This window comes from Gigantopelta aegis, chromosome 11, assembly GCF_016097555.1.
Source record: "Gigantopelta aegis isolate Gae_Host chromosome 11, Gae_host_genome, whole genome shotgun sequence".
In the NCBI taxonomy this organism is placed as follows: Eukaryota; Metazoa; Mollusca; class Gastropoda; order Neomphalida; family Peltospiridae; genus Gigantopelta; species Gigantopelta aegis.
The window spans coordinates 24,854,423-24,872,905 of NC_054709.1; the positions used below are offsets into that span (position 1 = coordinate 24,854,423).

General features: G+C 39.4%; 1 protein-coding gene across 3 annotated transcripts in view; it reads left to right on the forward strand.

The window, feature by feature from the left end:
• LOC121385661 overlaps positions 1-17,555 on the forward strand; it is a 20,727-nt gene extending 3,172 nt beyond the window's left edge. Inside the window, exons 3-9 of one of the 3 annotated variants that reach the window (XM_041516423.1) lie at positions 127-288; positions 2,008-2,153; positions 6,099-6,222; positions 7,102-7,254; positions 9,675-9,845; positions 11,416-11,545; positions 12,883-13,008. In XM_041516423.1, coding sequence (XP_041372357.1) covers positions 127-288; positions 2,008-2,153; positions 6,099-6,222; positions 7,102-7,254; positions 9,675-9,845; positions 11,416-11,543 — 884 coding nt within the window. In that variant the 3' untranslated portion in view covers positions 11,544-11,545; positions 12,883-13,008. Of the gene's footprint in view, positions 1-126; positions 289-2,007; positions 2,154-6,098; positions 6,223-7,101; positions 7,255-9,674; positions 9,846-11,415; positions 11,546-12,882; positions 13,009-13,669; positions 13,755-16,369 lie in introns of those variants that run through there. The other 2 variants (XM_041516421.1, XM_041516424.1) reach the window with 2 other exon arrangements.
• Positions 17,556-18,483: the final 928 nt, after the last annotated feature.

Consider the following 18,483-nt stretch of genomic DNA (forward strand, 5'->3'; position numbering starts at 1 on the left):
CCTGTAGACCGATGGCCTAACCACGACGCCACCGAGGCCGGTGCTTAGAATAGAAAGACTATCTAGTTTCTCTACAAACAATGGGGATTTGTTTCTGTCAGACTGTCTTTGATATATTTGTTTTAGAACTGGCTCCAATGACGTGGTACCAAGCCACCAAGGCTTGTAGAACACATGGAGAACTTTACCATTCCGCCGACAAGTCACACGTGGGTCAGTTCCTTGGCAGCAACTCCGGAAAACACTGGATCGGAGCTAAAGTGATGTACTCTTCCTGGACATGGACAGGTAAACAAGGACAGATCCACAGAAAGTGTGGGGTGGGGTATGGCTAGCTATTAATTTCACACACAGCAACAAGGGATGATAATATACAAACCTATTCAGAATGTATGATATGGGCAGGAGGCAGAGCCACCCACACCCCACACCCCCACACACCCCACACCCCCCCCACCCCTCCCCCCCCCACACCCCCACACCCCCACCCTCACTTGAGAACAATACGATTTATATTTCGTTCTACAAATAAACATATTCCAACAATAACCTTTAAACAGTCAAAAATTGGAATGTAAAACACGGCTACTCTAAAAGGTTGCTATGAATGACGAAGCTATTATCAAAGATAACTATCACGACAGAAATGTCTGGCTATCACTCATAAAAACAAGTAAACAAACAACATAAGATAGATGCAGTATTATAATTTGTATTGGCATAATTTGGCTACGACTTAAAGGCATACTGTCACGGATTTAAGGACCTTATTTCTCTAAAAATGGATAATAAATAAAAATTACATTAATTGTTGGAAACCAAATCTAGCTATCGCATCACCTTAACTGAACCATGATGGAGTAAAATCCATGTCAACCCTCTCGGCAAGTTCAGTTTTTGAATTATGGACCATTGCCATAATTTAATTATTTTTACAAAATATTATTAATAAATGGAGTATGGTGGTTATGAAGATGGTTGAATCAAATACATTTAGGTACAAATCAAATAATTTTTGTTCAGGTAATACTTTGTTAGACCAGTAAATAGGCCAGTGGTCTGTGACAATATGCCTTTAAGGTTAATGTTACCGACCCGAAAATTGAATCATTGGGCAACTCAAGTACATTCAAGACAAATGGCTGCTGGACAACGAATTGGACAGCAATGGAAATTGTAAATACAACTATCATACTGCAAGTTGCACCCTAAATGAAAATAATGCTAAATGTATGCAATTCTACAACTGACAACCGTGAACACTGCAACCAGATGTCTACAGTTGATAGTCATCTAACTGCACAATTGAATTGATGGGAATGCAACTGCCACAGTTGTTAAATTCGTAATTATATTAAATTAGCGGTACTGTTGAGGGGCTAAAAGATGTACATGAACTTCGGTCAAACATCGTCATGTTTATGTTGTTGGGACTGAAACCAAATAGCTCGAGATGTTGCGTGTTCGAGATAAACAGTTCCAGTGAAAACTATGTCATGGGACCATATCTCAACCTCGAAGTACACATGTACCCTGAACTAACGACTTAACACAGGTCAAAAGAAGAAAAAAGAATATTTTATTTAACGACGCATTCAAGACATTTAATTACGGGTATATGGTATCAGACAAATGATTAAGGACCACACAGATATTGAGAGAGGAAACCCACTGCGGCCAAGCAATGGGCTACACTTTTCAATTAGCAGCAATATATCTTTTATATGCAAAATCCAACAGACAGGATAGTACATACCAAGGCCTTTATTACTCCAGTTGTGGAGCACTGGCTGGAGAGAGAAATTAAATAGCCCAATGGCTCACCGACGGGGATAGATCCCAGACCGACCGCGCATTAAATAAGATATTAAACTCGTTACCATTTCGTATCGCTAAAGCTCGTGACAATTGACAATTATTTCACTCGGGACATTAACATGATACGAAATGGAAGCTCGTTTAATATCCTATACTTATCAATTGTTTGGTTTGTCTTTATTCCATCAGAGGATCGGAGTACGTTGTTCACGTATGTGGGATATCGAAATGTAACAGAAAAGGATAAAAAAGTGAACAAGACATTTTTGTATACCAACCAAGCCGTAAGGTGCTATCCGGAATGTAAGCCCAATGCAACATATATTGGTCTGCAGGTAAATATAACATTTTGATTACTTACTGTTTGCTAGTCAGCTAGCGACTATAATACAAACACTGCTACCCCTCTATATAGTACTCAGTAATAGTAGTCTATTTGTTATATTTCATGAAGTCAAACACAAGCCTACAGGAACAGGGGGACAGGGGGCATAAGTGTACGAGACAGGGGGAGGACGAGGGGGGCAACTTTCCCCCTAGTGCTGGAGCAAAACCTCAAATTCGGGCAACAATTATACAAATATTCGGGCAAAATATGCTACACTGAGACCTTTTTACCATGTATTTCCAACATTCTACCCTCAAATTAGCTGTAATCCATGTACAAATGCGTAGTGATTTCTTTGAAACCCTATATATAGCTGTTTGACAGTAATGTTAATATGAATAAACGTTTTATCCAGATTCGGGCATTTTCGTTTAATTCGGGCAAAATACAGCCTGTCCCCTTATAAAAATGGGAGTCCGTATGTCTATTCATAGAGGTCGGTGCTGCGTACGTTTTTCTGTCCTTAAAACAAAATATATGGTTTCCAGAAACTGTATCGCCCCACCCTCCAGATATCGTTCCTACGGGCCTGGTCAAACGACAGCAGCCCCAAGTTCAGCAAACAAACTTTTCGCTAACGGTCGCGAAATATTTGATTGGTTCCCAGCGTGGCCATTTGGTTTACTGTGAAGCGCATAAACCAGTTTACCGAAGAACGTTTTTCTGCTCGGTCTGGCTGAACGCAGCCCATGGATCATTCTGAATAACATCGTTACTTCCCCCTTTTGGACTCCATGCTTTTGAAAGCGGCCTCGGTGGCGTTGTGGTTAGGCCATCGGTCTACAGGCTGGTAGGTATTGGGTTCGGATCCCAGTTGAGGCATGAGATTTTTAATCCAGATACCGACTCCAAACCCTGAGTGAGTGCTCCGCAAGGCTCAATGGCTAGGTGTAAACCACTTGCACCGACCAGTGATCCATAACTGGTTCAACAAAGGCAATGGTTTGTGCTATCCTGCCTGTGGGAAGCGCAAAGACTGCGTGGCGACAGCTGGTTTCCTCTATATAAAAAAAACAAAACAGTGTCAGAATGACCATATGTTTGACGTCCAATAGCCGATGATAAGATTAAAAAAATCAATGTGCTCTAGTGGCGTCGTTAAATAAAAAAACTTTACTTTCCCATGCTTTTGAAATATATGCTTTATTGCCAGACAGAAATTTAAAAACAAAATGTTTGTTCAACGGCATCTTAGGATATTATTAATCACGGACTATTTAAAAGTTTGTTTTGTTTAACGACACCACTGGAACACATTGATTAAATAATGTAATCTAGTTTTATATTGTATAGTTATATTTGTTTTGTGTTTTTGACATTTACCATATTATGTAAAGATTACTCCCCACCATTATACTGTACATGTTGTATATATACATGTATTTATTATGTATGCTGATGAATTGTAAAATTAAAGCAATAAATAAACTTGTAAAAACTAAAATACAAAAATAATAATAAAATAATTTATCATCGGCTATAGGATGTCAAACATTGGTAATTGTGACAAGTAGTCATCCGAGGAAACCCGCTACAAGGATCCATTAGCAGCAAGGGATCTTTTATATGCAGTTTCTCGGACTTAAACCCGCTACAAGGATCCATTAGCAGCAAGGGATCTTTTATATGCAGTTTCTCGGACTTAAACCTGCTACAATGATCCATTAGCAAGGGATCTTTTATATGCAGTTTCTCGGACTTAAACCTGTTACAAGGATCCATTAGCAAGGGATCTTTTATATGCAGTTTCTCGGACTTAAACCTGCTACAAGGATCCATTAGCAAGGGATTTTTTATATGCAGTTTCTCGGACTTAAACCTGCTACAAGGATCCATTAGCAAGGGATCTTTTATATGCAGTTTCTCGGACTTAAACCTGCTACAAGGATCCATTAGCAAGGGATCTTTTATATGCAGTTTCTCGGACTTAAACCTGCTACAAGGATCCATTAGCAAGGGATCTTTTATATGCAGTTTCTCGGACTTAAACCTGCTACAAGGATCCATTAGCAAGGGATCTTTTATATGCAGTTTCTCGGACTTAAACCTGCTACAAGGATCCATTAGCAAGGGATTTTTTATATGCAGTTTCACGGACTTAAACCTGCTACAAGGATCCATTAGCAAGGGATCTTTTATATGCAGTTTCTCGGACTTAAACCTGCTACAAGGATCCATTAGCAAGGGATCTTTTGTATGCAGTTTCTCGGACTTAAACCTGCTACAAGGATCCATTAGCAAGGGATCTTTTGTATGCATTTTCTCGGACTTAAACCTGCTACAAGGATCCATTAGCAAGGGATTTTTTGTATGCAGTTTCTCGGACTTAAACCTGCTACAAGGATCCATTAGCAAGGGCTTTTTTATATGCAGTTTCTCGGACTTAAACCTGCTACAAGGATCCATTAGCAAGGGATCTTTTATATGCAGTTTCTCGGACTTAAACCCGCTACAAGGATCCATTAGCAGCAAGGGATCTTTTATATGCAGTTTCTCGGACTTAAACCCGCTACAAGGATCCATTAGCAAGGGATTTTTTATATGCAGTTTCTCGGACTTAAACCTGCTACAAGGATCCATCAGCAAGGGATTTTTTATATGCAGTTTCACGGACTTAAACCTGCTACAAGGATCCATCAGCAAGGGATCTTTTATATGCAGTTTCACGGGCTATTTGGTACATAACATATTATAATATATTTATTGACAAGTGCATATACCATTATCTATTCCCAGTTAATTGATCTGTTTTATTTAGTGTACAAATACTATACAAGGCGTTGAACAGTATTAAAACTAGAACGGTGTATGAAGGGCTACCGGTACCATTGAACAACGCAGACTGTTACATTCTGCTAAATTGAATTTTGCTAATAAACTTAAGATTTAATTATTTCAAATGCCAAATGGTATCCTATGTTTGCAGGTAAATAAAATATAAGGAACCAAACGTTTTATATGTACTGCCCAAGTAGATCGATAAATTGTTTAGATCAGTTTCATTACAAAATGTTAACATTACCAGCAATGGAAACCAATATGGTGTACTTGATTGGTGACTGTTTTCATCAGAAAACGTTTTCGTCAATTCAGCTTAGATATGGGTATGAGAACTCGTTTTACGTGCCCATATCCAAAAGTAGGTTCAGGCACGCCCATCCCGGACTTGACCTCTGACATCGCTAGGGGCCAGTTTCGGGGCGGGACCAGCTTAGATATAAATACAATTAAACTGGTAGGTAGATTAAATATTATTTTTTAGATGGTATATATTGATGATAATTAGAATTTGCATACGAGCTTGATGGACCAAAATGGTGCTATTTCTGATGGGGATTGAGGATGATATCGAGGTGCTGTTGTTTGGGTTTTGTTTGTTTGCTATTTTTCTTCTTCTTACTCGTCGTATGGCATGGTCAGAAAAAACTAGCCCGCCCGACAGTGTAAAACACTGGCCATGGGCGTCGGGCTACATTATCCGAGAAACCCTGCATAATTGCGAATTTTCATTTAGAAAATGTAGGGGGAGGGGGAATTCGCAGCCACCGCATGTAGTACTCTGTACCAGTTGTGAAACACTGGTTGGAACGAGAAATAACCCAACAGGTCAACTTGAAAGAACTGACCCTATCGCTCTGTCACTCACTACCCCTGCCCCCCCCCAAAATAATAATAATAATAAATAAATAAATAAATAGATATATATTTTTTTGCATTATTATTATATTTCATGCTCAAATTAGTTTAAAATTAGTAATTCATATGATAATACTTAGTTTATAATGCACGTGCTTATAAATATCAAGTGCATATAAAGCTATAAGAACGAGTTAAAAGTGGACAGATACTCAAAGATATAAGATATGTAATCTGCTGAATGTTGGTCTTTCAGGGATCGAAATGTTTTTGTCTTCATTCACCGAAAAACACAACGGAGAACACTGCTCAGAACCGGTGCTGGGGTAACTCTCAGGAATCCTGCGGTACCGCGCACGGGATGAGTGTTTACAAAGTCGGTATGTTATACAGGAATAATTAAAACATTTCAAATTGAAACTTAGAAAGTTTGAAACCCGATTAAGAGATATTTTTCGTGTTGTTTTTTTTTCTTTTTTTTTTCTTTTGCACATTTCATGATCATCAAACCAACGAACCAAAACTCAATTCATATGCCTATATTGGTGGTGTTCTAATGGTTGATTATAATCGATAATTGATCGGCTTGATTCTATCGATCTAATGATCGATTATAAAAATCCATTATCGATTGTGTGGGGAAGGCGTGCGCTACAACAGCTTGCTCTGAATGTGCACGTAAAGCCCTATGACCTGACCTGTGTGGGGAAAATATAACTGAAACTGTTCCCCTAGTTTAGACGATGGAAATACTGTACATTTGTTGGGGTTGGGGTTTGTTTTCACGGGTATATACAGAAAAATTATATTAAATAGCTATTAAAGGTAAAATTAACCATTTGTAGTCTAAACAAGTGAACACGACAATGGGTGCTTCTTGTGTTCATATAATTCTAATCGATTGCAGTGGCGTAGGAAGGTGCCAAAGGGTGTGTGGGGGGGGGGGGGGGGGGGGGGTACACTTTTATATTTACACACTTTTACACTATTATAAAGCAAATATAAAGCAAAATATCTGAAAAGTGGGGCCCCCCCCCCCCCCCCCCCCCCCCCACTACCTACGCCAGTGCAAACCGATTTTAACCGATGATCGATGATGAAATCCCAACCGATTCACGACACTAGCCTATATCCACTGATGGTTTAGGCACGTCCATTCCGATCGCCATCTCCTTTATATTTGCTATGTTTTTTCCTGATATATTTACTTGTATACTAGTACGTTGAAATATAAAGGTATTGTTGGGGTTTTTTTCCAGAACTTTTAATGACAGATGGATTGAAATGGAAATTTGGTTTGAACGATATTTGTGGATATTTGAACGTAACTGACTGTGATGACCCAGTCGTGGACACCCATACAAAGAAACAATGTCAGGAAAAGAACTACGGACGGATATGTAATTGTGACGGTAAGAATCTTATAAATCAAATTCCATTTACACGGAACAGCTGAGTTTTAACAAAGGTAACATACGTCTGTAATACAACTTTTAATATTTGAGAAACTGGATAAATACATTATAAGAATGTTCTGTATAAAATACGAATGTCATGACTTCATATTAACAAAAAATGGTAATGAATGTTAAATTGACTCATGTCGGAGCACGCTCAGATATCAATGCGCAACCCACTCAAGTCTTCTATCAGGTCAGGTCATAGGGTTCAACGTGCACAACCGACCTCGGTGGTGTCGTGGTTAAGCCATCGGGTATAAGGTTGGTAGGTACTGGGTTCGCAGAGCGAGTTTTAACGACTCAGTGGGTAGGTGTAATCCACTACACTCTCATCTTTCTCACTATCTACTAACCACAAACAACTCACCCACTGTCCTGGACAGACAGCCCAGATAGCTGAGGTGTGTGTGCCCAGGACAGCGTGCTTGAACCTTAATTGGATATAAGCACGGAAATAAGTTGAAATGAAAACAAAATAACGTGCACAAGTTGTTGTAGCGCACGCCTGTCATGGGCGTGGGTGTCAACTTACGCCGGCTCCTTCTCCCTGGACAAGAAAGGGGTTGGGGTGGGGTGTGGGAGAGAGGACCGCCTACGCAAAAAAGCACAAGCAGTCCGACCAAGGTCGGTAGCGGGCGGGGGTGTTTGAGGTGCTATTGATGATGAAAATAATTGGCACAACTTCGTAAGGTAATTCTGGCGCATAATTTGGAACGGTACATCGGAAAATTATTTTGAAGTTAGTTGAGTAATTCGACTTAGTTGGCCGAATTATAACCAGTCTACTATGTTGAAACATTTCAAATATACGAGTCAAATGTCAGGCAACGTTTATGAACATATTAACTGACTGATTATTGAGACTACAAATTATAGTGCGCTAGTTAAGGAGATATATGCATAGTTAAGGAGATAAATATATGCACTTGTGCTTTTAGAAGACCTCCTCCCCCCCCCCCCCCCCCCCCCCCCCCCCCCCAATATATTCAGTTACAGCTTAAGGAACCGCATTCTTTTGTCTCGTCGGTACAAACTTTGTATTCTTGGATAAAACTGGTCTGATGGAAAATAGCTGTAAACAAAGAGATGTGAAAATAGATATTTTTAATTGTTTCATAAACGTTTCTGTCAGAGAGAGAAGAGGGTGTAGTGGCCTTACACCTACCCATTAAGTCGTTTAAAACACGCACTGGGTGGAGAGAGAGAGAGAGAGAGAGAGAGAGAGAGAGAGAGAGAGAGAGAGAGAGAGAGAGAGAGAGAGAGAGAGACAGAGAGAGAGAGAGAGAGAGAGAGAGAGCTGTTGTCGATACATGGGTTGATCAAACCAAATGGCAAGATATATTTTTACATATACCTTCCCATGGTTAACACAGGACGTGCCTTGTCCTTTATACAATGATATTTACCATTCGAGAGGCGTTAATTTGGATGGGGGAAATCGGACGAGCTATGAGGGTAAAGCCTGGTTTCCGTGAAATCTGACACAGATCGACGCAAACCACAAACAATATTGACGCATCGCACCTCAACAAGTGTCTTGAGATCAGCTACACAACACATCCAATTATTACATTGTGTATTATCCGCTTGGTCGGCCGTTTTTATTTCTCTGATTGCCTGTTTATTCTGTAATAGTTCTCCGCTCTAACAAAAGGATGTCTCACCTGTTTTTACATTACCAATCATCATCCAAAAATGTATTACTAACCAAAATACATGTCCTAAAATATGCAATAGCTTGTCTCGGTAAAACTGAAACCCCAATGAGAGGAGAGAGAGAGAGAGAGAGAGTGGTGGTGGAAGATATAGGTTGATGAGACCGCCATATCTAGGTGAGGGTGAGATCAGCTGATTTTGATAATGACCTTCGTTTATTGATAGCCTATGTCTCACCTCTTTTTTTTTTTTACATTACATCCAAAAATGTATTACTAACCAAAATGTAAAACATAATGAAAGAGATGGAAGTATTGAAAAATAGACATAAACAGTAGAAATCCTAGGCCTCAAAATTAAATAACAACAACAACAGTACAACAATAACAACAACAACAACTATAACAACAACAAAACCCCCACATCACTTGTCTTTCCCTGTCTAATACACCAATTGTTAAAACAGTGGCGCAGTAACATAGAGCTACAGCTGGTAGGTACAGGGTTCGTAACCCGGTACCGGCTCCCACCCAGAGTGTGTTTTAAACGACTCAATGGGTAGGTGTAAAGCCACTACACCCTCTTCTCTTTCACTAACAACTAACTATTAACAACTAACCTACCGTCTTGGACAGACAGCCCAGACAGCGTGCTTGAACCTTAATTGGATATAAGCACGGAAATAAGTTGAACTAAAACAATTGATTTCTTTTCAGGCGAAGATCCCGATGATTATGAATATACTTCTGAGGATAAAGGTGACTGGAGTGCAGCCAACCAAAGTTGTTCTCTTCTAAAAATCAAACATACGATAGACTGCGACGACGAGGACAAAAAGCCATACTGGATTGGTTTGAGTCGCTATCGATACATTGGCTGGGTTAAACGTACGATTACAATTGTGCTTGTTTATATATGTTTATATTTAGAACATACTTTATAAATTATAGCGCAATGATCACTTTGAATCCGTGTATTTCCAGCTAGTTCTGTTTGCGCTTTCTGCTTCATTCAACGTTTTCTTCTTCTCTCGTATTAAGTATAAAAGTAGAGCTGACAACCATGACTGACTACGTCATCACATCAATGATAAATAATAAACTGTTACTCGAGTTCGTTTTATATTCTGCAGAACGAATGTAAATATTCTATACATGGTCATGTGACTAACCAATGAACGCTAATTTGATGGTTATTTACGATACAACCAATGAACTGTTTTAATGCACGACACACTATTTATTATCAATCCCATAGAAAGATCGCATTATACATCCAAAACGTTATGTGGTTTTATTATTGTAACAGTACTGTATTGCTGTATACAAAAAAAAAACACAAAAAAAAAACGTTGCACGCCATTAACTGACTCTCAAACTCAGTGACAATGACCAAACTTGACAATTTAGATCTTCTTATTGAACAAACTAGCTGTTTGATTTATTGACGTACAGGAGATTGTCCAAAAGTGCTTTACAATGGCCTATGTGGAACCAGCAGCACCAGCAGCTTTTGTTTTAACAGTGTGTATCCGGACTAACTCTCACACATGCAGGCATATAATACTACCACTAATACACGCATGTGCACACATACGCGTACATACACACATAGACACGCACACAAACAAAAACACACGCGCACGCGAACACGCATGCACACACACACACAAACACACACACACACACACACACACACACACACACACACACAGGCCGTAAAACAAAACATACGCCTCTGGTACCGTTGCTAGTATGCTTGCTGCCAGTTGCTCGGCTTGATGGGAACAGTTTTAATTTGCCAGAAGAAAGGAAATGTTTTTGTGTTTTTTATTTAACGACGCACTCAACACATGTTATTTACGGCTATATGGCGTCGGGCAGGTGGTTAAGGACCACACAGATATTGAGGGAGGAAACCCGCTGTCGCCACTTCATGGGCTACTCTTTTCGATTGGCAGCAAGGGATCTTTTATATGCACCATCCCATAGACAGGATAGCACATACCACGGCATTTGATGTACCAGTCGTCGTGCTTGCTAGAAGAGGTCTTACTCTGAAATTTGAAGCCCTTGGCTAGTTACGGTGCACTCATTCTGGATTGTAACTAGAACTGAGAACCTGTGAGATCAGCTTTAAATCAGAGAACATGATCACTTAGCCAGACCGTTTAAATAGTCCGATCTATAGTATTAAGCTAATTATTGCAAACGTTTTGCAATCAACAATATCATAACATTACTGAAAAGTACACACTCTTTTATTTTACTGTTATAAATTTAATAATATTTCCACATATTTACCTTTTCTGACGCCCAATAGCCGATATGTATTGTTGTGCTAGGGTGTCGTTAAACATCCATTCATTCATTCATTCATGCATTCATGCATTCATTCATTCAATCATTGTTATAAATTTAGTTTATATCTGTGTACGATATTTGTATATTTAAACAGGTGATGGGAGTATCGATGTACCCGATACGGGTAGAAGTGGCTGTGTGTGGGCTGAACGACTTAGAAATGACACCGTGGTGTTCGGTATCAAGGCATGTCATGAAAAACTACAAGCCTCTCTGCACTGAAGGTAGAATAACATTTCCGACAAACTGAATGTGTATGTTGAAGACAGACACGTGATACAGAAATGTGCGGTTTTAGGGAGAGTCCCCGCTTGGCCCTGCGTCCCCTCCTCCACCCCTACCGTAGCGACAAACGGAAATCTCCCAACACTGACCCGTGTTTATATTTACACCAGTCTTCCTATCAGCATATCCCCCTTCATGTCCACCACCCCTCTTTCACAAAATGCTGTATCCGTTTGTGATTTCAGCTTGTAGTACTGTGTTGGTGATATTGTCTGTGTTATATTAGTTTGTGATTTCAGCTTGTAGTACTGTGTTGGTGATATTGTCTGTGTTATATTAGTTTGTGATTTCAGCTTGTAGTACTGTGTTGGCGATATTGTCTGAGTTATATTAGTTTGTGATTTCAGCTTGTAGTACTGTGTTGGCGATATTGTCTGTGTTATATTAGTTTGTGATTTCATTTGCCTGTGTTATATTAGTTTGTGATTTCAGCTTGTAGTACTGTGTTGGCGATATTGTCTGTGTTATATTAGTTTGTGATTTCAGCTTGTAGTACTGTGTTGGCGATATTGCCTGTGTTATATTTATTTTATATTTTTTTTAAAGGCGCAGACCCTAGTTTCAGCCCGTAAAAATGGACACTAAGTTTTGTTAATCTACAAACCTGCAACACATATTTGGCTATGTTTGTAACAGAGAGAAGCTAAAATCTGTGATGTTTAAACAGGGAAATACCATAAAAAATAACTAGAACTTGTCTTGATAACAATTACTTCTTAGACGAACGTGCCTTTTTAAAAACTAGGGTATGTCGCTTTAACTTAATTTATGGCAATAGATATTATATAATAATAATAATAACATACGCCTGAAAGATCCACTCAACAAAAATAAACGGTCTGTGCAACTCTATATAAATAAAAGTAAAGATATGGCTTATAGCCCCCTCCCCGAGACGGTGACCCTCCTCTAGAGGTTGTGTCCACCTCCAGATATCATTCCTTCGTGCCTGTAATATAAAACGTTTTGTTAATAGTACCGTTTTTAACACAATATATAGGCTACTTCTGTGGTACATTAATTATTACAAACATATTGACAGAACATAACAACAGCAATAATGACACACACAAAACAGAGAATCAGGACAGACAAACAGACAGCTAGGACAGAGAGACAGTCAATAAGTCAGAATAGACAGACAGACGGACAGGACATGATAAAACGCCCAGAATAAATAGTTAGTAAAGACATACTAGTTTCCAATCACTGGTACCGTTTCACTACAGAAAAGATGGATAAACAAAGGAAAACAAAATACTCTTTTTTTTCCCAGATGCCATCTCCAACAAAAGATCAACTTCTTACAGTTACAGCACCAGTGACCAGACTCCAATGCCAAGCACAGCTCGAAATACAGACAACTATTCTAAATCATTATCAGACACACAGACTCAGCATGGTAAGCTTTTAAAAAAACTTGTATTACGTCAATGTACATCACAGTTCCCGATACACACTCTACCTGGTAGCCTAAGTTCGCTGAACATAATGAATGGATGAATGTATAAAGACACCCCAGCACAAAAAAAAACATCGGCTATTGGATGTCAAAGTAAATTCATTAAATAGAGAATACCACATTAGTGGCCGTTTCTATTTCGTATCATGTTTATGTTCCTCATGAAATAATTGTCACTTGTCACGAGCTTTAGCCAAACCGATCAATTGTCGATTATAATCGATCATTAGGACATCGCTACTCCCCTCTGAATTGTTAAATTGTTGGGGCCGATAGTCACTGGAAGGCTTAACCACCACACCACTGAGATCTCTGACCTATTTACGTTACGATTTCTCGCTATATTTTCGAGATTTATTAAATATGGGTAAACATTAACACATCAAAATGTCTCCGTCTAGTACGAAATCATCCTAAACAGGATTTGTCTGTTTTCAGATGGAGGCGTCATTGGCGGAAGTCACCAATGTATAATCAATGTATAGTAATTAGATACCGTATATGTAATTAAGGTTCAAGCACGCCGCCCTGAACACATTAACACTCCAAAATGCCTCAGTCTAGTACGAAATCATCCTAAACAGGATTTGTCTGTTTTCAGATGGAGCCGTCGTTGGCGGAAGTGTGGCTGCCGCAGTTGTCGTAATCTTGGTGTTGGTTCTGTTGGCGATGATTTGGATGAAGAGGTTTGGATGGATAATATTAGAACGTGCTATTGCTCTATATTCAGGAATACGAACTCAGCCCCTATTAAAAGCTTTTAAATCGGAGGGTTCTCTCTTTCGTCATGCATACATAAATACATTCTATCTATCTATGTATCTATCTAGCTATCTATCTATCGCATATTATCTATCTATCTGTCTATCCATCTATCTATCTATCTCATAATATCTATATATATATATAGCTATCTATCTAACCTATATATCTGTCTATCTATCTGTCTGTCTATCTATCTATCTATCTATCTATCTATCTATCTATCTATCTATCTATCTATCTATCTATCTATCTATCTATCTAACCTATATATCTATCTATCTATCTGTCTATCCATCCATCCATACATACATACATACATTATATCTATATATCTATCTATCTATCTGTCTGTCTTTCTGTCTGTCTGTCTGTCTGTCTGTCCATCCATCCATCCATCCGTAAATCCATCCATCCATACATACATCCTGAGTGAGAGAGAGAAAAAGACAGAGAGAGAGGGAGAGAGAGCTAGAGCTAGAGCTAGAGAGAGAGAGAGAGAGAGAGAGAGAGAGAGAGAGAGAGAGAGAGAGAGAGAGAGAGAGAGAGAGAGAGAGAGGAGGGGAAGGCAGGCAGGCAGTTAGTCAGAGAATATGCTATCAGCTATATATCTAGCGAAGGTTAGAGTGGTATTCACCTGTATAAAGCCGATATCTTAAAATTGTACAATCAATATTTGAAAAAAAACATTTATCTCGCCTTCATGTAAAATTCTTTAATCTCATTGGTTGTTTGCCGTTGGACAAATCCCTTATACCCCGTCTGTAATTTCCAACAGTTTCCAGCCACCCCAGTTAATGCTAAAGCAATAATTAGATTATAAAAAGTGGGGTTTTTTTTAAAATTAATATCTGTTTCAGACAATTTCGTATTACAAACATTTGAAGTTAAAGCTGCAGTGTCTGGTTTCAATCGTATACATTCAAGTTCTAAGTTCAAATACAAGCATAACTGCACTTTTAATTCACTCGTGAGTTGTCGTCATTAACGCATATCGTCAAATGCTTACTAGCCAGTTGGAACAATTCTCGCCATTTTGTAATACCGAGCGGATTCTAGCAGTCACTTCCTAGCAGCCAATTACGCTAGAAGCCAATTTCAGCAGACACGCATGGCGACGTTCTAAACACCGGAAAAATACGCCTTTTATAATGTGTGTTGTGGTGTGGTCTATACGAAACTAGTTGGACATCCTATATTACCGTAGTACAGACGGATTTTTAAAGTGATACTTCAGATATTATAAAAGTGCTTAATGAAACGGTTAAGTTGTATTTATACGGATATTAGTAACAATAAGACTGTGAAAATGAGTCTTGGTTGTTATTTTGTTTTTGTGTTGTTATTATATAAAGATACTCTTTAAAACTCTAAAATTCTTAAGTTGTAGTGAATAATAAAAATTAGCATAACAGTGTGTTTAAAGGTGTGTGAAATACAGGTAACAATCGAAAGGCATATGAGTCCGGTGTTTAGAACCTCGCCATGAGTGTCTGCTGAAATTTGCTGCTAGCGTAAATGGCTGCTAGGAATTGGCTGCTAGAATCCGCTCGGTTTTTGTAATGCAACAATAGCCGAACCGTACTATTTTTAGCGCAGTGGGCGCCCGCCAAAAGTGTCCCACTTTCAAAATACTGGGTTTATTTTTAATTTGGAAAAGCCAGTGTAGTGAAACCAATTCAGAGTGCGGCGTCTTATATGCACCAAACGTAATGGGATTTTCTGTTCTAAATGCTTAAATAATAAAAATATTCCAGACACTGCACGTTTAAAAACTCGTTTATCGATGGAACTATTTTTCGTCACTGGCAAGTGGTTTCGTTCGTGTCCGCGTGGTACGGCTCCGTTAATAAATTGTTAACCGGCCTCGGTGGCGCAGTGGTTAAGCCATCGGGCTACAGGCTGGTAGGTACAGGGTTCGCAGCCCTGTACCGGCTCCAACCCAGAGCGAGTTCTTAAGGGCTCAATGGGTAGGTGTATGGCCACTACACCCTCTTCTCTCTCACTAACCACTAACAAACTAACAACTAACCCACTGTCATGGACAGGCAGCCCAGATAGCTGAGGTGTGTGCCCAGGACAGCGTGCTTGAACCTTAATTGGATATAAGCACGAAAATAAGTTGAAATCAATCAATAAATTGTTAACAATTATTGTCTGGCGTTATTTTGATTATTTGGCTATATGGCTTAACATGTCGGCAAGATAAATTCGTTGTGGAAGCATCTCTCGGGGTATATGGCTTTTTATGTACCCTCTGTGTGCTCTTTTACCCCCTCTCGGGGTACATAAAAAGCCATATACCCCTCGTGGTGCTTCTACAACTTATATTGTTGCTTAGACACACTGAAAAAACTAAAAATAAGACGGTAACCGGTTATTAAAAAACAATTAATATTTTATTTCACAACTTTACCATTTCCCCCGAGTAGTAGATCCACAGATGTTGAATGCCTTGTTGCCTACAATATCTGTACACAACAAATAAACACAGTAGTTCCGTTTACATGTAGGCCTATGTCTATTTGTTACATTGCAGGACAAAACGTGTTTGCTTTAAAGACAAATCGCCTGACCCTGATACTCGTCACGTGACTTCAAATCAGAATATTTACGAACTGTCTGACGACCACAATGTCGATTCTGGTTACTGCGATATTAACGACCGCCCTGATCAGACAGATGCCGACTCTCTGAATAACAGGAATGGAAGACAACACTACGAATTTGAACTAGAGTCAGCAGAAGCACAACTTGGAGTATCTGGAGCAAAAGACGAACAGTATGAATTAGCTATGGATACGAGGAATGTGATTGCAGACGGCGAAGGTGATTATGATGAGTTACACGACAGCAGCCACAACAAAGGTCAACAATGGAGCGGTGCTGACATGTACAGTCACATCCACGGTCGAGATGGTCGTGGACGTTATGACCCGTACGACAAAACCAACTCCGTGAAGGACATTTCTCCGCTTGACGCAGCGTACAGTCATATTCATAGCAATCGTGGGGTTGATGACGCTGATACGTACGATAGGGCGGCACCAGTTGAAGTTGTTTCTGCCTTTGACACGACATACAGCCATGTGGTTCCCAGTACACTTGGTAATGAGTGACAGTGTCTCCACGAGTACTCGAGTCCGTTCAAAGAACTCACGTACCCGTGTAAGGACGAGCACTATCATTTAATTATCTTTTTCTTTACGTCATTTTGTCATATGTTTGCCGCCAGTTACAATATGACACATGGCAGTCCATGAGCCAGGCAAAAATTGACTACCAAAAATGGGACTAAAAACCTCTATGGTTTTCAGTTAGCCGGATGTCTGAACTGTATGGAAATATGTGATGGACATTTCAGAAGCTCAGCTAAACATGAAAATGGCGGTCATTTTTCAAAATGGCGTCAACTGTATTTATCTGTTAACATATATCGGAAATTAGCTTCTCCTTCAAAACTGGCTGTGGTTAGGCACAATCAGTGGATTGAATACTGTCCAGTATTGTATTCTGAATATTCGAATGTATATTTCATAGCATTGTTTTTATATATTTAGAAATATTTGAGAAAATATGAAGGGAAAAAAGTATTTGTTTTGTTTATACTCTGATTGCAAAATATTTGTATATATAAAAAAGCATAGACAAAATGGTTATTATATTATTTTAATCAGTGTAGCCCATGGTGTTTCAGAAAATAAAATCCCCATGTATGTTCTTTATTTTGCCTTAAGTTAAGTTATGTATGAGGCATGGATATTATTATCCCCAGTATTTTGAAATCAGGGCTGCCAGACTTACCAAACACTGACTTAGTGTCTCCACGAGTTCTCGAGTTCTCGGGCACGGGCCGAGTCTAGCAATATTCTAGTCCGTTCATTTTCATTTCAACTTAATGTTCGTGCTTATATCCAATTAAGGTTCATACACGCTGTCCTGGGCATACACCTCAGCTATCTGGGTTGTCTGTCCAGCACATTGTGTTAGTTGTTAGTGGTTAGTGAGAGCGAAGAGGGTGTAGTAGCCTTGCATCTACCTATTGAGTCTTTAAAACTCGCTCTGGGTAGGAGACTGTACCGGGCTGCGAACCCTATACCTACTAGCCTTATATCCAATGGCTTAACCACGACGCCACCGAGACCGGTGACTTACGTTAAGAACTTGAGAATAAACTGAACACGATATAACCCTTGATTCGACTTTTGATTTGTTTCCAGTAAATTGGGTAATGACGAGGGACACTGAACCAAACCGATACATAGCAAATGTGTTTTTGTTTTTTACAACGACACACTCAACACATTTTATTTACGGTTATATGGCGTCGGACATATGGTTAAAAACACACAGATATTGAGACAGGAAACCCGTTGTCGCCACTTCATGGACTACTCTTTTTCGATTAGCAGCACAGGATCTTTTATATGCGCCATCCCACAGACAGGATACCAGTCGTGGTGCACTGGCTAGAATGAGAAATAGCCCAATGGGCCCACCGACAGGAATCGAACCTAGATTGACCGCGCATCAAGCAAACGCTTTACCACTGGGCTACTTCCCGCCCCAAACCGATACATAGAGAATACTACAGGAGTGGCCGTTAGATACCAGTTATCTTACGAGTTCTTTTAGAACTTATCTAGCGAGCAA